Source organism: Phocoena sinus, chromosome 12 (genome assembly GCF_008692025.1).
Source record: "Phocoena sinus isolate mPhoSin1 chromosome 12, mPhoSin1.pri, whole genome shotgun sequence".
In the NCBI taxonomy this organism is placed as follows: Eukaryota; Metazoa; Chordata; class Mammalia; order Artiodactyla; family Phocoenidae; genus Phocoena; species Phocoena sinus.
In genome coordinates, this window is record NC_045774.1 from 13,275,942 (window position 1) to 13,292,586 (window position 16,645).

At 34.9% G+C, this 16,645-nt stretch overlaps 1 protein-coding gene across 3 annotated transcripts in view; it reads left to right on the forward strand.

Moving 5' to 3' along the window:
* The window catches only part of RGS17 (regulator of G protein signaling 17), an 87,926-nt gene extending 71,353 nt beyond the window's left edge, over nt 1-16,573 (forward strand). For 2 of the 3 annotated variants that reach the window (XM_032651151.1, XM_032651150.1), the window contains exons 4-5: nt 637-871; nt 9,675-16,573. In XM_032651151.1, coding sequence (XP_032507042.1) covers nt 637-871; nt 9,675-9,863 — 424 coding nt within the window. In that variant the 3' untranslated portion in view covers nt 9,864-16,573. The remainder of the gene's footprint in view (nt 1-636; nt 872-9,674) is intronic. The other variant, XM_032651149.1, reaches the window with a different exon arrangement.
* Nucleotides 16,574-16,645: the final 72 nt, after the last annotated feature.

Genomic DNA, 16,645 nt, shown 5'->3' on the forward strand with positions numbered 1-16,645 from the left:
ACTGGTGGTTGCTGCAGGTAAGTAGTCGCTGAAAACCTGAATATAGGTATCTAAAAAGTCCCTGATGTCATTATAATTGTCCTGTGCTTTTTAATTGTGATAACTCCATTCATAGGTAACAATTCGCTCATAAGTTACCAGAATAATTATTAAAGTTTAGGAAAATATGTGACAAGTGCACACAATGTATTCTTATTTTGATTCAGTGAAAAATGAAAAGACAGCGACCAGAGATGAAAAGAGAAACTGTATCTTATGGCTTGGAAATGAAAATCTACATCAGATGCAAACAAAAAAGTTCAGTTTGCCTTTCAAAGTAATGCATAGGCTTGCAGTCGATTGTTTGGGTTCAAAAATGCCCAAGCTTCATTAGGAATCTATGATGACCACGTGCAGAGTGTGTGTGTAGCCCCTTGCTACTTGAATGCTTGACTCCCTAACACATAGCCTGTACCTACACGAATTTTTGTCAAGACCCAGAAATCTCTAGCCCAGTCCTGGCAGATGTTTGCCAGGTCAGGCTGGACTGAGTCTCAATGACCACTAGATGGCAGCAATTGAATGGCATTTCTATCTGCAGCTCCCCATCCCCGCACCAAAGTTGCTTTTGATAACGGCCCCATTCTGTCTCTGCAGCCAAAACCCCACTTCAGATGAAGTCTTGTCCTGGTCTCAAAATTTTGACAAGATGATGAAGGCCCCGGCAGGAAGAAACCTCTTCAGAGAGTTCCTCCGAACAGAATACAGTGAAGAGAACCTACTCTTCTGGCTTGCCTGTGAAGACTTAAAGAAAGAGCAGAATAAAAAAGTAATTGAAGAAAAGGCCAGAATGATATACGAAGATTACATTTCTATACTCTCACCAAAAGAGGTAAAAATCTGGAAAATATTGATGTGAGCTTCTTAGACCAAGGATGAACCTAAAAGGACTTCTGTCCAAATTGAGTAATGAATGCATGGGGTGTGGACGAGCTAGAAGCCTTGTCTGGGTAGATAATCTATATTCCATTCTACCTGAATCTACCTGAACACGTGTTTCAAGGTTAGGTCTCCCCAGTATGCTTTGATCATTTATCTCTAGCTGAATCATGTGATAGTCTACTTGCTTTTCAGAACTACCATTAGGAAGCCTGGTGATACAATTTGCCGTGACTTAAAGTGGAAAAGAAGAACTTACTTTGGGGCAGTGTTTCTCAAAGTGTGATCCCCAGATCACCTGTATAGGAATCACCTGGAGCATTTGTTTGAAAAGCAAATTCTCGAGGCTGACCCAGGACTTCTGAATCTGAATTTTGGGAAATAGAGCCCAGGAATCCATACCTTTAACAAGTTTTCCACATACGTACTAGTTTGAAAACCTCTGGTATAGGGGAAAAAAACGAAAACAAAAGAAACCCTGCCATGTTGATGCTTATGATAGAATTTTTACAGAACTGAAGTATGACCCTTTAGGACCCATTAATATTCTTGGGGGAGAGATGTGTAATGGCAATCATTTTACTTGTTCTGGTTTTCCTGTTATTTATAAGTGCAAGATATTTTTCCCATTGCCAGAATGTACCTGATAAACAAGGAACCTTCCAAGCAACCGGACTGACACCGTTCCATTAGCTTTCTAAAAATCAGTTTGCTCCTGAGAAACGGTCCCGCTACCAGAGTTAACAAGCATTTGGTGAGGGAGGGGCTGAGAGTGCGCCTGGCCTCTGAAGTGCCGAGTGACTGAGTTCCAGCAGGGCTTTTCAGAATTTGAACTTAGAATTTCCTAGAATGCCTTCTCTTCTGCACGCCACCCTCTTGCTGTCTTTTCTGTCTCTCTTAAGCCACTGTGATTTTACCTGTGCATTTGACCTGGTGCTGTCTGCCTCCGGACTTTATCCTCCACACCCCTCTCCTGCACGCGGACGTTTATTACATCCCCTAGAGACAGGCATCTGTCTCCTTCAGCGTTTGGTGCGGCCCTTACCTTTAAATCTGTAAGATGAGTTTGCGTCTGGTCTATCAGCTCTGTGCTTGGGATGCTATATAAGCTATTTCACTTCTAATCAGATATACCTAAGTAATTTTTTAAAGATGTATCCGTTCGTGCCATTGGTATTCCAGAGTACTCCAATAGCACTGTCTCTGCAAAATGAGAAACCTTGAATTGGATACACCAAAGATTGTCTTAATTTTTATTTCCTGCATTAACACAGAAAAAGTATTCATAGAAACAAGGTGGGGAGAAATTTTTCTATAGCCTCAATACGTTTATTACTGATGCCACTTTGTATTTCTAACACCATTAAAATTCTGCATCCTAAAAATACATTCTTCAGGTTTCTGGTCTCTCTAGAACCTCAGCATCTAACCAGTTCTACTTGAATTTTATAAGTATATTAAGCTCACCTTCATTTTTATTTAATATTGCAATACATGGCAAATATATCAAATAATCCAAATGTGCCCCAAGATGTGCTTCTCTTGTCCATAAGTACACATAATTACAGAGTCTTTGGGAAGATTATCTATCCCATTTCTCTCCCCCAAATATGTAACATGTATCATTTGAAAATGATTATTGTTTAAATTATCTAGTCCATTCCTTTGTACTATGTATCCTCTTAAAATGATGACTGTCCCATTTTAAAATAATGTTAGTAGAAAAAGTGCTCTCTATATTAAGTACATACAATTCCTTTATTTTACAGTCTCCATTTTCTAATTTTAAGTTTTTATGGGAAACACTTCCCCACTGTTCTCACAGCTCTTGAGTTTCAGATGTCACTCATTGATGGAGCTTTGTAAAATACTTAATTTTCACAAAATTACTTCTTCTCTGGGCCACAGTTTAGAGATATCATAGTTATTGATTACTGAAATATAAATTATTGGATTTTCATTATTTTGCAAAAGTAATGGAGTTTTGTTTTAACCAAATTTCTTTACTTTGAACATGAGTTTCACCGAAAAGTCATTAAAATATTATTTCCTGAATAAGAACATGACCTTTCCTAAATTAAATAGACTAATATTTAGTGTAATAGCCTCTCTCCTTTAATATTCTCTAAATACCAGAGGCAGAGGTAAAATTCAAATTTTTATCATTTGGCTACTTGTTTGCTGATATATAAATAATTCTCAACATAGACTCTAAGTGACTGGACTGTATGAAGTACCTCTGTTTAGCCAACTGATGGCTCTCCTGTCAACATAGTAATTACACTTATTATTTAGCAGCAAAATTGAATAAACCCAATTATTGAATAAACCCAATTATAAAAGATAATTGTTAAGAAGTTATATTTTAAGCCCACGTATAGATATATTTACTTTTGAACCTAGCCAGATGACTTGACTCACTTATATACTCCAAAAATGGCACTCACCTTCTAGCTATCCCAGGGCCCTTTCCAAACTATTATATCTCACTGACCTTCTATGCAAAAACTTGTCCATTTCTAATCAACAATACACTGCTAACCATTTAATGATACTGTGTTATCACCCTTCAAGTTTTGTTTTCCACCACTGGAGAGACATGTCCCATCCAGAGAGCCCTAACTATATAGTAGTAAGAACACTGAACTAACACTCGGGTGGACAGATTCTAGTCCATGCTCAGCTCCAACTTAATTGTGTGGCCTGGGATAAATTAGTTCACTTTTTCTGGGCGTCGGTGTTCAGTTGATTTGTTTATAAAAATCAAAATTCAAAGGGGCACAGAGGATAGTAAACCAAGTCCAGAATGGCAGCTGTAAGGCCCCTGTGGTACTACTGCATTCTCCCCTCCAAATGTCATGGCCAGTTAGTCACGGTCTTCCTCACTGCTGTACCCAGATTCAACCTCAGAGCCTGTCTTAACATGGTGCTCAGAGCAACCACTGCAAGGCCATCGGAGCTGGGAATCTACTTCCCACTTTGGAGCCAGACAATCTGTTTCTACTTAGAATATTTTTGAAGAATATGAACATTTGAATCATTTGTAAAATGGTAATAACTAAATAACTGAAAATTGTCAGGACTTTATTCTTAACCAGAACCTCAGTTTTCTTCACTAGACTTTCATTTTACTTTAATTAGATTGGGTCATCGTGTTGCCCTTTGTTAAATGTTAAGGAGGTCTACATTCTTAATATTATATATACATTGGGGCTTCCCTGGTGGCGCAGTGGTTGAGAGTCCGCCTGCCGATGCAGGGGACGTGGGTTCGTGCCCTGGTCCGGGAGGATCCCACATGCCGCGGAGCGGCTGGGCCTGTGAGCCATGGCCGCTGAGCCTGCACGTCCGGAGCCTGTGCTCCGCAACGGGAGAGGCCACAACAGTGAGAGGCCCGCGTACCGCAAAAAAAACAAATATATATATATATATACATAGCATATTTCCTTCATGAAGCCAGAGTGCTGATAATTTGGATGTTATGTTATAAAATAGATGTTTACAACCAGGAGGCAATATAACTTCCACTCTTGGCATAGCATGCATTTCAAGAGGGGAAATGACCAAATTTTAAATTAAAAAAAAAAAAATCTAAAAACAGACAAAAATAACATTTCTTTCAAAAGTGAATTTTCTTTTTTGTCCTCAAAGGGAAAACAAATGGACGTAATAAAGAGGAATTTAAGACTAATAGTAGGCTTGCTATGCATCACAGATGCCAGTGGCAACTTATATTAAGTATTGAAAAGACAAACCCAGCAAAATAAAGAACTTTAATAAAAAGTTTGCTTAAAAGTTATGACCAACTTAAACAGCATTGAGCTGTTGAATAAAGAAATATCTATAAATGCTGAAACAACTGTAAGACTTATTGGAATTGAAGAAAACTCTGTGTGTTCGGATATCTAGTGACAGCATTGTCCTTAACCAGGGCTGCAATCCAGCCCCGCCACTTAACCATCTGTTTAACACTAAGAAACTCACTTCAGTGCTCTGCAGCCTTAGATACCTTGTTCTGTAGAATGCGGGCATGGAAAAAGCTCAAAAACCCACTAAATCTATGACTTTCAGGCTCTGCTGAATGACAGTTTTTATAGTAATAGGAACTGTTTGCTTCTTCTGATTTCACCCTAAACTTCCAGTTGCTATCAGGGAGAAAAAAGCAAAAAGCCTATTTAAACACCAGAATTATCTAAACATAATGCATATGTGAAAGACACGTGGGTCCTATGTGTGCACACAGACAGATGTTTCTTCGTGCAAAATCATGTGAATTTAGCACTCTCAATAATTTAAATCAGTTTTTCTAAACAGGACTCGTGATTGTACTTTCCTAGATTCATTTCTTTGTGCATGCATATTATCATTCAAAAAATACTTATTGAGTACTTCCTATGAGCCAGGTACTGGGCTAGATGTTAGGGATATGATGGTGAACATTGGCCTATACCTTATGGAGCTTTCATTTTAGGAAGACAAACAAATCATGTCAAAAACAAGTAACTAAAAATCGTGATAAACATTATGATGGGGGTGGAGGTCAAATGATGTAGTTAGAATAGGGTTAGTCAGGTAAGGTCACTCTGAGAAGGTAAAATTCAAGTTGATACAAAGTCGAAAGACATTGGGTTTGAGGTGTCATTATACATATGCTCGATTATTATTATCATTACTATTATTACTTTACACTGGGCTTAAACTTTGTTGTTGACAAAATAGTCTTACGTATATTATTACAGTATAAGTCTCACAAGAATCCTTTAGCCTCTAGGACAGATGGCACCATTTTATAGGAAAGGAAATTCATTTTCAAAGAAGTAAAACAAGGATATTAGCATTATATCTGGTAGAGAGAGAACACAACCCTAAGATCTTCTGATTCCAAGTGTGATGCTCTTCCAACTACAATATGCTGATGAGTTATTCCATTCATGATACTACTATGGATTTCTATGAACCCAAACTTGAACTTGAGACACGATAAGAACTAGTAACCTTAACCACATGTCTGAACTCTCCTTCAGAAACAAGATTAACTTTCCCATCATTTGTACGCCATCAGAAATATGGTTACTCCACTTTATCCTACCAGTGATGTTTGGTCCAAGAAACACATTCCAATAATCAATCTTATTTGTAATTTATAATTATTTTCAGTAGAAATAACCAACACAAAATAATGTGACTAAAAACACACGTGGTAAAAGTGTATTAAAACAGATAGGAAAACCAGATAGCCTTCAGATCTGTAAAATTTTACATGAGAAGACCTAATTTGGTTAAAATTATAAAGAACATTTCCAATGGCAAAAACTATAATTGATAAAATTGCACGTGGACTTATAAAGGAAAAAGAAAAAAATTAATTAGAATTTTACTTAGAAAATAATCCTAAGTAAAGCAGCTTCAGTAAAAATAAAGTGGAAAAATGGGAGAAAAATTAAATCATTATGTGTAAAAAAATTGTTCAAGGTATTAATTGACTTAGGAGGGTCTTTATGAGAGTAAAAGACTTTTAGTGGTAATTCATCATCTTCAGTACAATTCCACCGAAAAAATGTCGAAGAGTCAAAATTTCCATGATGACTAGAAGAGGAAGACAGGGTCAAAACTTGGTGTGCTCCCTTTTGCCAATACTGACCTATTTGACATGAATTGGCTCCATTGCTAGGAAATCTATCAAGCATAATATTTAATTCAATTTGACCCAGGTTTTCCCAACCACACTAGGAAGATTTCTGTTTTCAGCCTCCCCACTTTACCCCCCATACTCTTGTTGAATCTTTAGCTTTCATTTCGTTTTCCCCCCAATTAGTTTGTGGAGTTGCTGGTGCATATTTTTATGTTTGCAAGCCACGTGTTTTTCTTCTTCTCTGTCTCCTACTCCCTGTGGGAATGGATGCTTCCAAGTTCATTGAGTCCTGTCACAAAGTCACTTATGCCTTTTTAAAGCTTCAGTTACCACCTCTCAACACTGCCAACATTTCCAGCACTGCTAAAACTGCCAGTTAAATGCTGCCAGCCTCTCAGTGCCCTCTTGTGCCCTGTCCCACATTAGTAGATCGTTTTTTAACTGTTATTGCTGCACTGCGTCCCTCCCTTCACCCCACCTATATGGGAGTCTGTGAGGACTGAGTAAGAAAAGAATTTCCATTGCCCAAGGATAGCTCTTGTCTTGTGCTACTCAACTTTCTCTTCCCCTAGCATGAGTTCTTTACAGGAAACTCCTCAGTCCTATGCATTGGCCTTACAAGCCATCCAATCATGGGTGAATCCTAGGGTGACAATGGCTCAGGCCCATGCTGGGATCCACCCACACTAACTTGTATTATAGATGTTCCACAATCGAAGCACAAAGATCCTACAAGATGAAACTATAGACTGTTATGCTCATGGGGTTTATCCTTGTTGTTTGACACTTGTTTTGACTGACAGACAACGTTTTCAAACAAACAACCAGATATTTAGGAAAATATTTTATTTTTCAAATGGAAAGAGCAAATGTGTTTTTGTTACAGATTACTAATGTTGAATGGTACTACTTTCTGTACTGCATTTCACTACTGCTTTTAATTAGCCAAAAAAATGTTTTAATTATACAGTGAAGACTCAACACATTTACTAATTTAGATTATTTTATTTCTCTGTCTTCAGATAACTAATATTATTCCAGCTACTGATAAACTGTTACCAGTTTATCACATGTTAAATATGTTAATTATATGTGTTAGGGAACATATATGTTAAATAGCATATATTTCATTATGCTATTCTTTAAGAAATAAATGACCTCTTTATCACTAATCTAATGTTTCTCTCTCCAATGAAAGAAAAATTTCCCAAGTTTGAAAGTAAGAGCACAATTTACAAAAATAATAGAATATGTTTGTTAAGATTCACTTGACCATAACACCACATTTCAGAATAAGATCTATCACTTTAAACTCCAATGTCAATATTTTCCTTTTGAGTAGAAAAACGAATGATCTTTTTAAAGAGAAAGCTTAGATAAAAATTCTGTACTTTTTATTACTTGGTACTTGAAGATGACCTCTTATGGCAGTAACACAGAGAATAAAATGTAAACGATCCATTTCCAGAACATCTTTTCTTTCTTTCTTTAGAATTTAGAGAGAAGAATATATAGTTCAGCCAAGAAACATTTAATTTTTTCTATATATGTTAGTCTAGCTAAACCACAGAAATTTAGTCTGGATCACCATTTCCCGACACATCCTCCCTTAGCAGCCATCCCCGGTGTATATCTAGGAACCCAACACCACATGGGCTGCTGAGCTCAGGCATCTGGGGACACCAAATGGAATACAAGTGGCTTCCGTCATTGGGACTGTTTCAGATCCCAGGCTTAGTCCAAACAGTGGGTGGGAAAAGAAGCCGAAACCAAAAAGGCTTTTGCAAAATGCTTGTGACAAAACGTTCAGCTATAAATATGAAAGGTTTGTATAGACTTGAGTACGTCATGAGACAAATAACTGTGGATCACAATGCCCTAGTCTTTGTTCAACGGTGAGAACTATGGACACCGATCAAGACTCTGAGGTGGTTTGCCTCTTAGAGGGTGTTGCTAACATGTCATTTCAGAGCAGACCTTAGTTCTTTTCCCATTTATTGGTATTTAATTTCCCATTTATTGGCATTTATTGGTATTTAATTTCCCCCCCTTCCCATTTCAGCATGCTCTACCAGTTCCAACCAGATTAGCATTTAGGGAGGAAAAAACCGAAACAAAACAAAAAACAAAACTGAATCACTTGCAGAATTTAATTTCTTTACACTTTTCAAATAACACTGTATGATTAATGGGTACTCTGAATTCCTACTTACATTTCTCCTTTCAGAGATTGAATTTCAAGTAAATATTCTGCTTAATCTTTAGTACAGAAACCTTTGGATGTATTCCTAGGTATGGGCTACACAGAGTGTCCTATGCCATGCCAGGTAAATAGAAGAGCTGAAGAGTGTGTGCTGTCGTTCTGCTCTACTCAGCCCTTCCACATTCCTGGTGTCCTTCTGACACGGGAGGACTTGTTGGGATTTGAAACTATTGGGAATCAGCACTTGATATGCGTGTTAAGTTTTGACAGAGAACTACTCTCCACCAGATTTTTGCCTTGTTCCATCAAGAGAGTTACCCCAGCAGTCTCATAATAGGAGGACGTCAATTTGTATTCTGGCCAGGGAATTCTCTAGCACCGCAACAATGAATAGAAATTGTCAAAAAAACTCCTGAGTGAATGCGTAGAAAAGATACATCCAAGTAAGCCAAGATATCTGAACTAAAATTCTGGTTTAAAAGTTGTTTTTTGTTTGTTTAATTCAACTTTTGAAGGAGAAAAGTATGCAGGGTTATTACGTAACCTTTGAAAACATAACCTCAAGATATTGTTTTTCTGTTGTTTTTTTGTTTTTGTTTTTGTTTGTTTTGCGGTATGCGGGCCTCTCACTGTTGTGGCCTCTCCCGTGGCGGAGCACAGGCTCCGGAAGCGCAGGCCCAGCGGCCATGGCTCACGGGCCCAGCCGCTCCGCGACATGTGGGATCTTCCCGGACCCGGGCACGAACCCGCGTCCCCTGCATCGGCAGGCGGACTCTCAACCACTGCGCCACCAGGGAAGCCCCTAACCTCAAGATTTTAGAGTTATTCTGTGAGGTTCCTCTGAAATGTCATGAATCTATACTTACTTAGTTGAGATCTTTTGAAAAAATATTATTTAATGTATCTGCTCTTATTTCTTTTTAGGTCAGCCTCGATTCTCGAGTTAGAGAGGTGATCAACAGAAATCTGTTGGATCCCAATGCTTACATGTATGAAGATGCCCAACTTCAGATATATACCTTAATGCACAGAGATTCTTTCCCAAGGTTTTTGAACTCTCAGATTTATAAGTCATTTGTTGAAAGTACTGCCAGCTCTACTTCTGAATCTTAATTTTTATTTTTAAAAAATCATTTTGGAGGGCTGGGATGAGAAATAAAAGTAGTTAAATAACACCTGAAACTGAGTTCCTGGAGAACTACAGTTTAGCATTCCTCAGGCTACTGTGAAAATACAACCATATGGTCTTTGTCTCCATTTTGTATCAAGGTTATCCATGGTTACGTTTGGAGAAAATACCACCTGAAACAATGAATTGCCAAATTAAGTTTGTTTCATTCAACACGCATTCTACTTGCAAGCAAACTGTATTTGTAGTCCTATGAACAGTCTCCTAGTGTATCCAGAGACTGCATGTGCAAAGTAAAACTGCTTCATTTGCCATGTAGTTGTTGTTAATATTTAAGCCAATGGCATAACTTATATCTGTATTTAAGGACTTTCGTGCAATATGGTCTTATAGAAATAATTGCCAAAAAGTTGTCTGTGGTTTGCATTTTTAAATATAATCTAAGACAGAAAAAGCCAATTTTTAAATTGTAACTATGATATTCAACATGCTATATACTGTGTTCAGTACACTAATTTTGAAGCCAATATTTCTGTACATGAAAAAAGAGCTATTTATCTCTGTTTGTTGGAAAATCCTAATGGGGAATTCCTCTGGTTGTTCACTGCCAAAACTGTGGCATTTTCATTACGGAAGAGTTTTCTTCATATATATATATATGAAGAAAAGAGAAAAAAAAGCACAAAACAATTTTAAGATATTCTATCTCAAAGACAAATCAAAGAGTGATATTGTTTTTAACTGTAATAGAGGAAAATGAATCTATGTATCAGATGTCCAATACTGTAATTAATTTATTAAAGACTGGCTCTCCAGTTCTAAAATGGTTGTGTAAAGTATGTACTTTAGCAAAAAAAAATAATAAGCTTGATAACTTAGTTTTGGAATATAAAGAAAGGATTTAATAAAGGAATGCCTATATGTAGCATCATAAAACTTTTGATGAATAGCATCTGTGCTGTGGCATATTTTCCTTGAAAGTGAAATCCAAGAAAAGCTAAGTTTTTAAGCAAGAAAAGTTTTATAGGGGTTCTCTAGAAGACAATTCTCTACTTCAGACCTTAACTGTTTTCACATAGTATCTTAAAAATGACTTATTTAAAAAATGTTAAAACCAAACCATTCTGATCCATAATTGAAAGGCAGTACAGTGCTCAAATCTTTTAGCTGCCGTATTATTTTTTATATGTACTACTAAATCTTTAAGACAAAAAATACTTGCCTGACATTGGCACGTACTTTTGACATTCAAGAAAACAGTATCCCATCTCGCACACACACACAAAAGTCAGTGTCATATTTATATCAAGGTGTTACATTTGAATATTAACATCCCCTGGAGGCTATTTTTTTAATCTTAAACTTAATAAATATTGAGTAACCTAAAATGAAAGTTTTAAACATATTTATATCCACTAAGAATACTGGCCTTATATTAAGGATATTAAAATTATAAGTTTCCTTTGTCATTTTTTAACTACCTCTCATTTTTTTAATTTATTAAAGTTTTTTTAAAAAAATCAAGTTTGGGGTTTTCTTTTTAACATTTATTTTACTTGAAAGGTTGACATCGTAATTTTCTTTTTCCATAAACTTAAAACATTTCAAGAATTGCTTTTTTAAGTGAATTTGATTTTCTAACTTATACAGAATTCAGGAGATATGATTAAAAGGGCTATTATCTATTCCCTATGCAAATATTTTAACTGTTGCAGTGTTTGACAAAATGGGATTTAAAAAAAAAAGTTTGCAGAGTAGAAAACAAAACGTTTCTGTTTACACTGGCGTTGCTGACTATCCTACTATATTCAGCACTTTTAAATACATTATTTATGAAAATGTAGTTAAAATACAAGATAGAAAATATTTATAATAATTATTTCTTTTAACAAATGCGTGTTTCTGTCTGAAAGTGTTAGTGTGTTAAGACATGCTTTATCCATGTCAATTAGATATTAACTATTTGAACAATAGTTTTCAGTAATATGGTGAAAAAGATAGCTATGAAGATGTTTACAAAATGTCGTATTTTTTTCCTAACGAGTGAAGAAAAAGCTAAAATAATCATCACTTCTATTGTGAAGTTTATTGTTCCTAAATTATCTAATTTTTTTCTTGATTAGAATTATGCTACTATGCTGTATACACATATATGTTGTAATATCATACTTGTTGCTGTGTTTGAGGCACATGACTAGAAAATATGTAATATGCTATGATACACTGCATGCATCAATCTTTTTAAATGTAGACTTTATATTCTTGTTGTTACTATATATGATGGTGACTTGCTAGTCATAAGTTATCTTTATAAGATACTTTGGACTATTAGATGAATTGTCTGTTTGACAATACCTTTAATATTTTACCAAATGTAAAAGATAAGGGCCCTTATAAAGAGTCCTAATCTCTAACTCTGGGCATTTGTAGTATACAGATTTTGAAGCTAGTATATCCTTTTGAAATCTGATTAGGAAGTTGTGTTGAGAATGATTCTAGAGTAGATTTACACATCAGATGTTACGTGAGATTTCCCTGCTAAATTCCTATTTTCAGGGGAGGGGAGTGTTTCTCTTTTAATTTCAAAACGTTTAAAGTTTCCATGTAAGAGTATGTCTGTGTACTTGCAACTCTACCAATTTTTAAAGTATGGTATAATCCTTCAGTTTTAATTACAGAGCTATAATAAACAAAAAAAAGCCCTCAACTGGTGTCTATGCTACCATTCCAAGAGCACAATATTTGTTTTGGTAGAGTTTGATTTTTCCTAGTGAGTAAATTCCTCCCTGGGGAAAAATTAGCACTTTAGAAAGTACACTTTATATTTTACATTGCCAAGATATCTTTGTATACTGTTAGAATCTGCTAATGCACACAGAAAGAGGTTAATGCTCTTTAAATAATGCCTAACTTCAGATGTGTCTATAATGGAAAGAAAAGTAGAGGATATAGATTATATATGAATATGTATACATATATTTATATAAATTGGAGAGATTTCTTCAGAGATGGATCTGGAACATAGATCACACTAATAATGAATGCATGATGCTTCTTTACTCTGGATAACTATTATTATGTTACCTAAAGGTAATACAGATGTCCCGACAGTGTTATAGGGCAGCTCTAAGCACAGCAGGTGCACTGGCAAGAGAACAATAGCAAAACACAATCTTGATATCAACACTATGAAGTGCAAAAATCAAGACCATAATGTGGTCATTTTTTTTCAATTTTAAAATATGTACATAGGATGACCAGTTCTGATATTTGGTCATGGTGCATGGGGTGTTTATTCGTATCCTTTAATGCTGCCTAGATTCTTACTTGTGGAATGAAATGTGTATCATATATTTACCTGATAGTTCAGTTTTGCAAAAAGATTGTAGAAATAAGTAAATAGTATTTATTTATTAGGGGCAAAAAAATACACTTTCACCCCATTAAGCTGATTTAAAATAATACCTGATTCTTATTTTTTGAATTTATCCATTTTTTTCTATACACTTTTAACTTACATTGGAAAAAATGTCATATTGTAATTGTAACAAACTACATTTGCAAAAAAATGCAATATACCAGATGTGTTGAGGAAGAAATATACAAGGAAGAAATTTAACATACAATCAGAAAATAGGAAAATAAGCCACCTAAAATTTCTTAGGTCCAAAATGTCTATAGATAGAACCCTGTCAAACTTGAGTTTTGAAAACTTTGCATTAGATACATTGGCAAATTATTTTGAAAAGTGGTAAAGATATTTCCAGAATTTTTTTTGCCTGTGTATTTATGTTGACAGTTTATGACCTTAATTTTCATAGTTTTCAGACACTTATATTTGCATGCTCTTTTCAGTTTTTAAAAAATTTCTGACCAATATGTTTGTTCTCCTGAGAAAACAATACTCAATCTGCAAAAAGTTTAGTTATTCCTTACTTGCTGCAACTTCAAATATTTACCAATGAAACTGATACCAAAAACTTGCTTCAGATCTTCTCTGCAACACTCTTAGTAGTATCCTTGCAACACACAACAGTGCACAGAGCGATAAGTTTTGTTTCCAGATACCAGCCTTTAATTATAAATTTGGTTTCAAGTTACATTTCTGTCTCATATGACTTTGGGCAAATCACTTATCCTCTCTGAGCCTGTTTCTTTATCTTCAAATGAGGAATATAATAATTTACAGGATGGCCATGGGAATGAAATAAACATGGAAAGAGTGAAGTGTTACATATGATATTACTATTTTATCAAAGTTCTCCAGCTCAATAATAATTCCTATTTTCAAGAATGTATGTATTAAATGCCATTTTAATGCACTTTCCCCCGATTTTTTTCAAACTATACTTTAAAAATCTGATTTAATTATTCATTAAAAAATACAACCAAGCTTATTTTAAGACAGAGGAATATATGAATATGTTATTGCTTCGTTCAATAATGTGATTCAAAATCACTGTTCTCAGTTCACCAACATCACACTGAAGCTACAAACAAGAAGTATGTTTCTTTCAATGACACACACACAGATATATTTAGATGTGCATATGCATATGTGTGTGTGTATAATATTGTAGGTTTAAATCAAAGTTTAAATAAAAGAAATCATTTGAAAATTTTATTTCCACAGGAAATAAAACATTCCCAAGGATAGGAAGAATATAAATATCAGTTAATTTGCCAAATAAATATGTGGTGGTTAGAGGTAAAACTAAACCAAGAGATTGGCCTGTAGAAAACATTGACTGGCACGGAACAGAAAGCATTCTTTTTACTATTAAGGTAGTATGATTTTTAAAATAATTTTATCATGAAAATAAGTAAATAAAAGAATAAAAGGCAGTTGTATGTTCATCAAAGTTTTCATTAAACCTTTTATTTTAAAATAGTTTTAGATTTACAGAAAAATTCCAAGGATAGTATAGATAGAACCCATATATGACACACCCATGAAACATTTGTCACAATTAATGAAACAATATCAATGCATTATTAAGTCTACACTTTATTTAGATTCCCTTAGCTTTTAACTGTCTTTTTTCTGTTCCAGGATTCAAGATGCCACATTACATTTAGTCATCATGTATCCTCTTAGCTGTGACATTTTCTCAAACTTTTCTTGTTTTTGGTAACCTTGACAGTATTGAGGAGTACAGGTCTAGAATTTTGTAAGATGGCCCTCAACTGGAATTTGTCTGATCTTTTTCCCACGATTAGACAGGTGTTACCAGTTTTTGGAAGAAAGACGGCAGAAGTGCCATTCATATCACACCATTCAAAGGTACATACCGTCATTCATTACGACTTATTATTGTCGATGTTGAACTTCATCACCTGGCTGAGGTAGTGTCTGTTAGGTTTTTCCACTGTAAAGTGATACATTTTTTAAGAGGGTATACTGGACGTAAATTTACTGGACATTTACACTGAGATAAAAATATTCTGAGCAGATTCCTCAGCATTGCTACTAGGTTCCATTAAGTGACTGCTAACCAATACTATGAAGAAAATATAATGAACTGGAAACTGATATGGGAAAGTAAAACTCCAAAATGGTGTTAGCTTGAACATTCACTTAAAGGAGGTGAAAGTTTTTTTCCCTTGAACTACCTGTATGATTACCTTAATCCTCTGCATCCTTTGGATAGTGAAGATTTTAGTTTTACTGTCATAAAAGGTAATCTAAATTGATGATAATTTTGCTGAGTACTTTTCTATATTGCCTTCCACTGAACAATGAACACTGAATACTGGAATAATGTAAAAGGCTTGATTTTTCCCCCCTTGCTTTAGACTATTTGTCATAAATACAGTGTATCTTGTATATGATTTTAGGGTGTTTGCTAAATATTAAAAAGTATTTCAATGTGTTTGGTTCTGTAAAATTTATATTGAACGTGTGTAATTTTTTCTACCATGTTCATTGTACTTAATAATCTATATCCCTATCTTGGACTTCACCAATATTTATTAGTGGACCATAAAGAAATTTTGAATGCATGAATATAACTTGAGATGCCATGTTTGGTTATTTTGCAATGCCAGAATAACTGTAGGTACTTATAAATTGAATAAATAATCCAGATTATTTTTCCACCAACTTAAGTTGTTTTGGGTTTTTATGCCCCCTTCCTTGAATCTATTTTATTATTTTACCTATGTACAATATCAGACTTCCTGAAAATGCCGGAATTTTCAACATGTAATAGAATTTAAGCATGACCATAACGGAGAAAAATGCAGAAATCTCGAACAGTGTATATTTCTTGGAGTTTTCAAAGTAAAACTAAAGCTGTTTTCATTTGACTATATTGTGGAAACCTATGGATATTATTGTAAAATGCACATGCATTACACTGACTTTTAAAAAATGTTTTGAATAAAGAATTCACCAATGTATCCTTAGAAAAGTTACTGTTTCCTCATTGGTGTAACACTATAGGAGTAAAGGTGCACTTAATTATGTTGCTTAAATTGCTTACACATCTGAGGGAAAATAATTGCTGGCAGGATTCTTTACATTGTTCTATAAGGTTATCACTTGTTACATTTTTGCACCTTTTATAAATAATAAACTATACTCTTGAAATAACTCGTTTTGAGAATTCAGCTGAGAGATTTATGTTGAGTTCAAGTAGCTCCCACAATTTCTATGCTTAAACTAATATTCAAAGTTGAGTTTAGACTTGGAAAAAAACTATTCCTAAAAGAGATACAGACAACCTAATCAGTCCTGTTCTATACTTGGATTAGAATTTTTAAA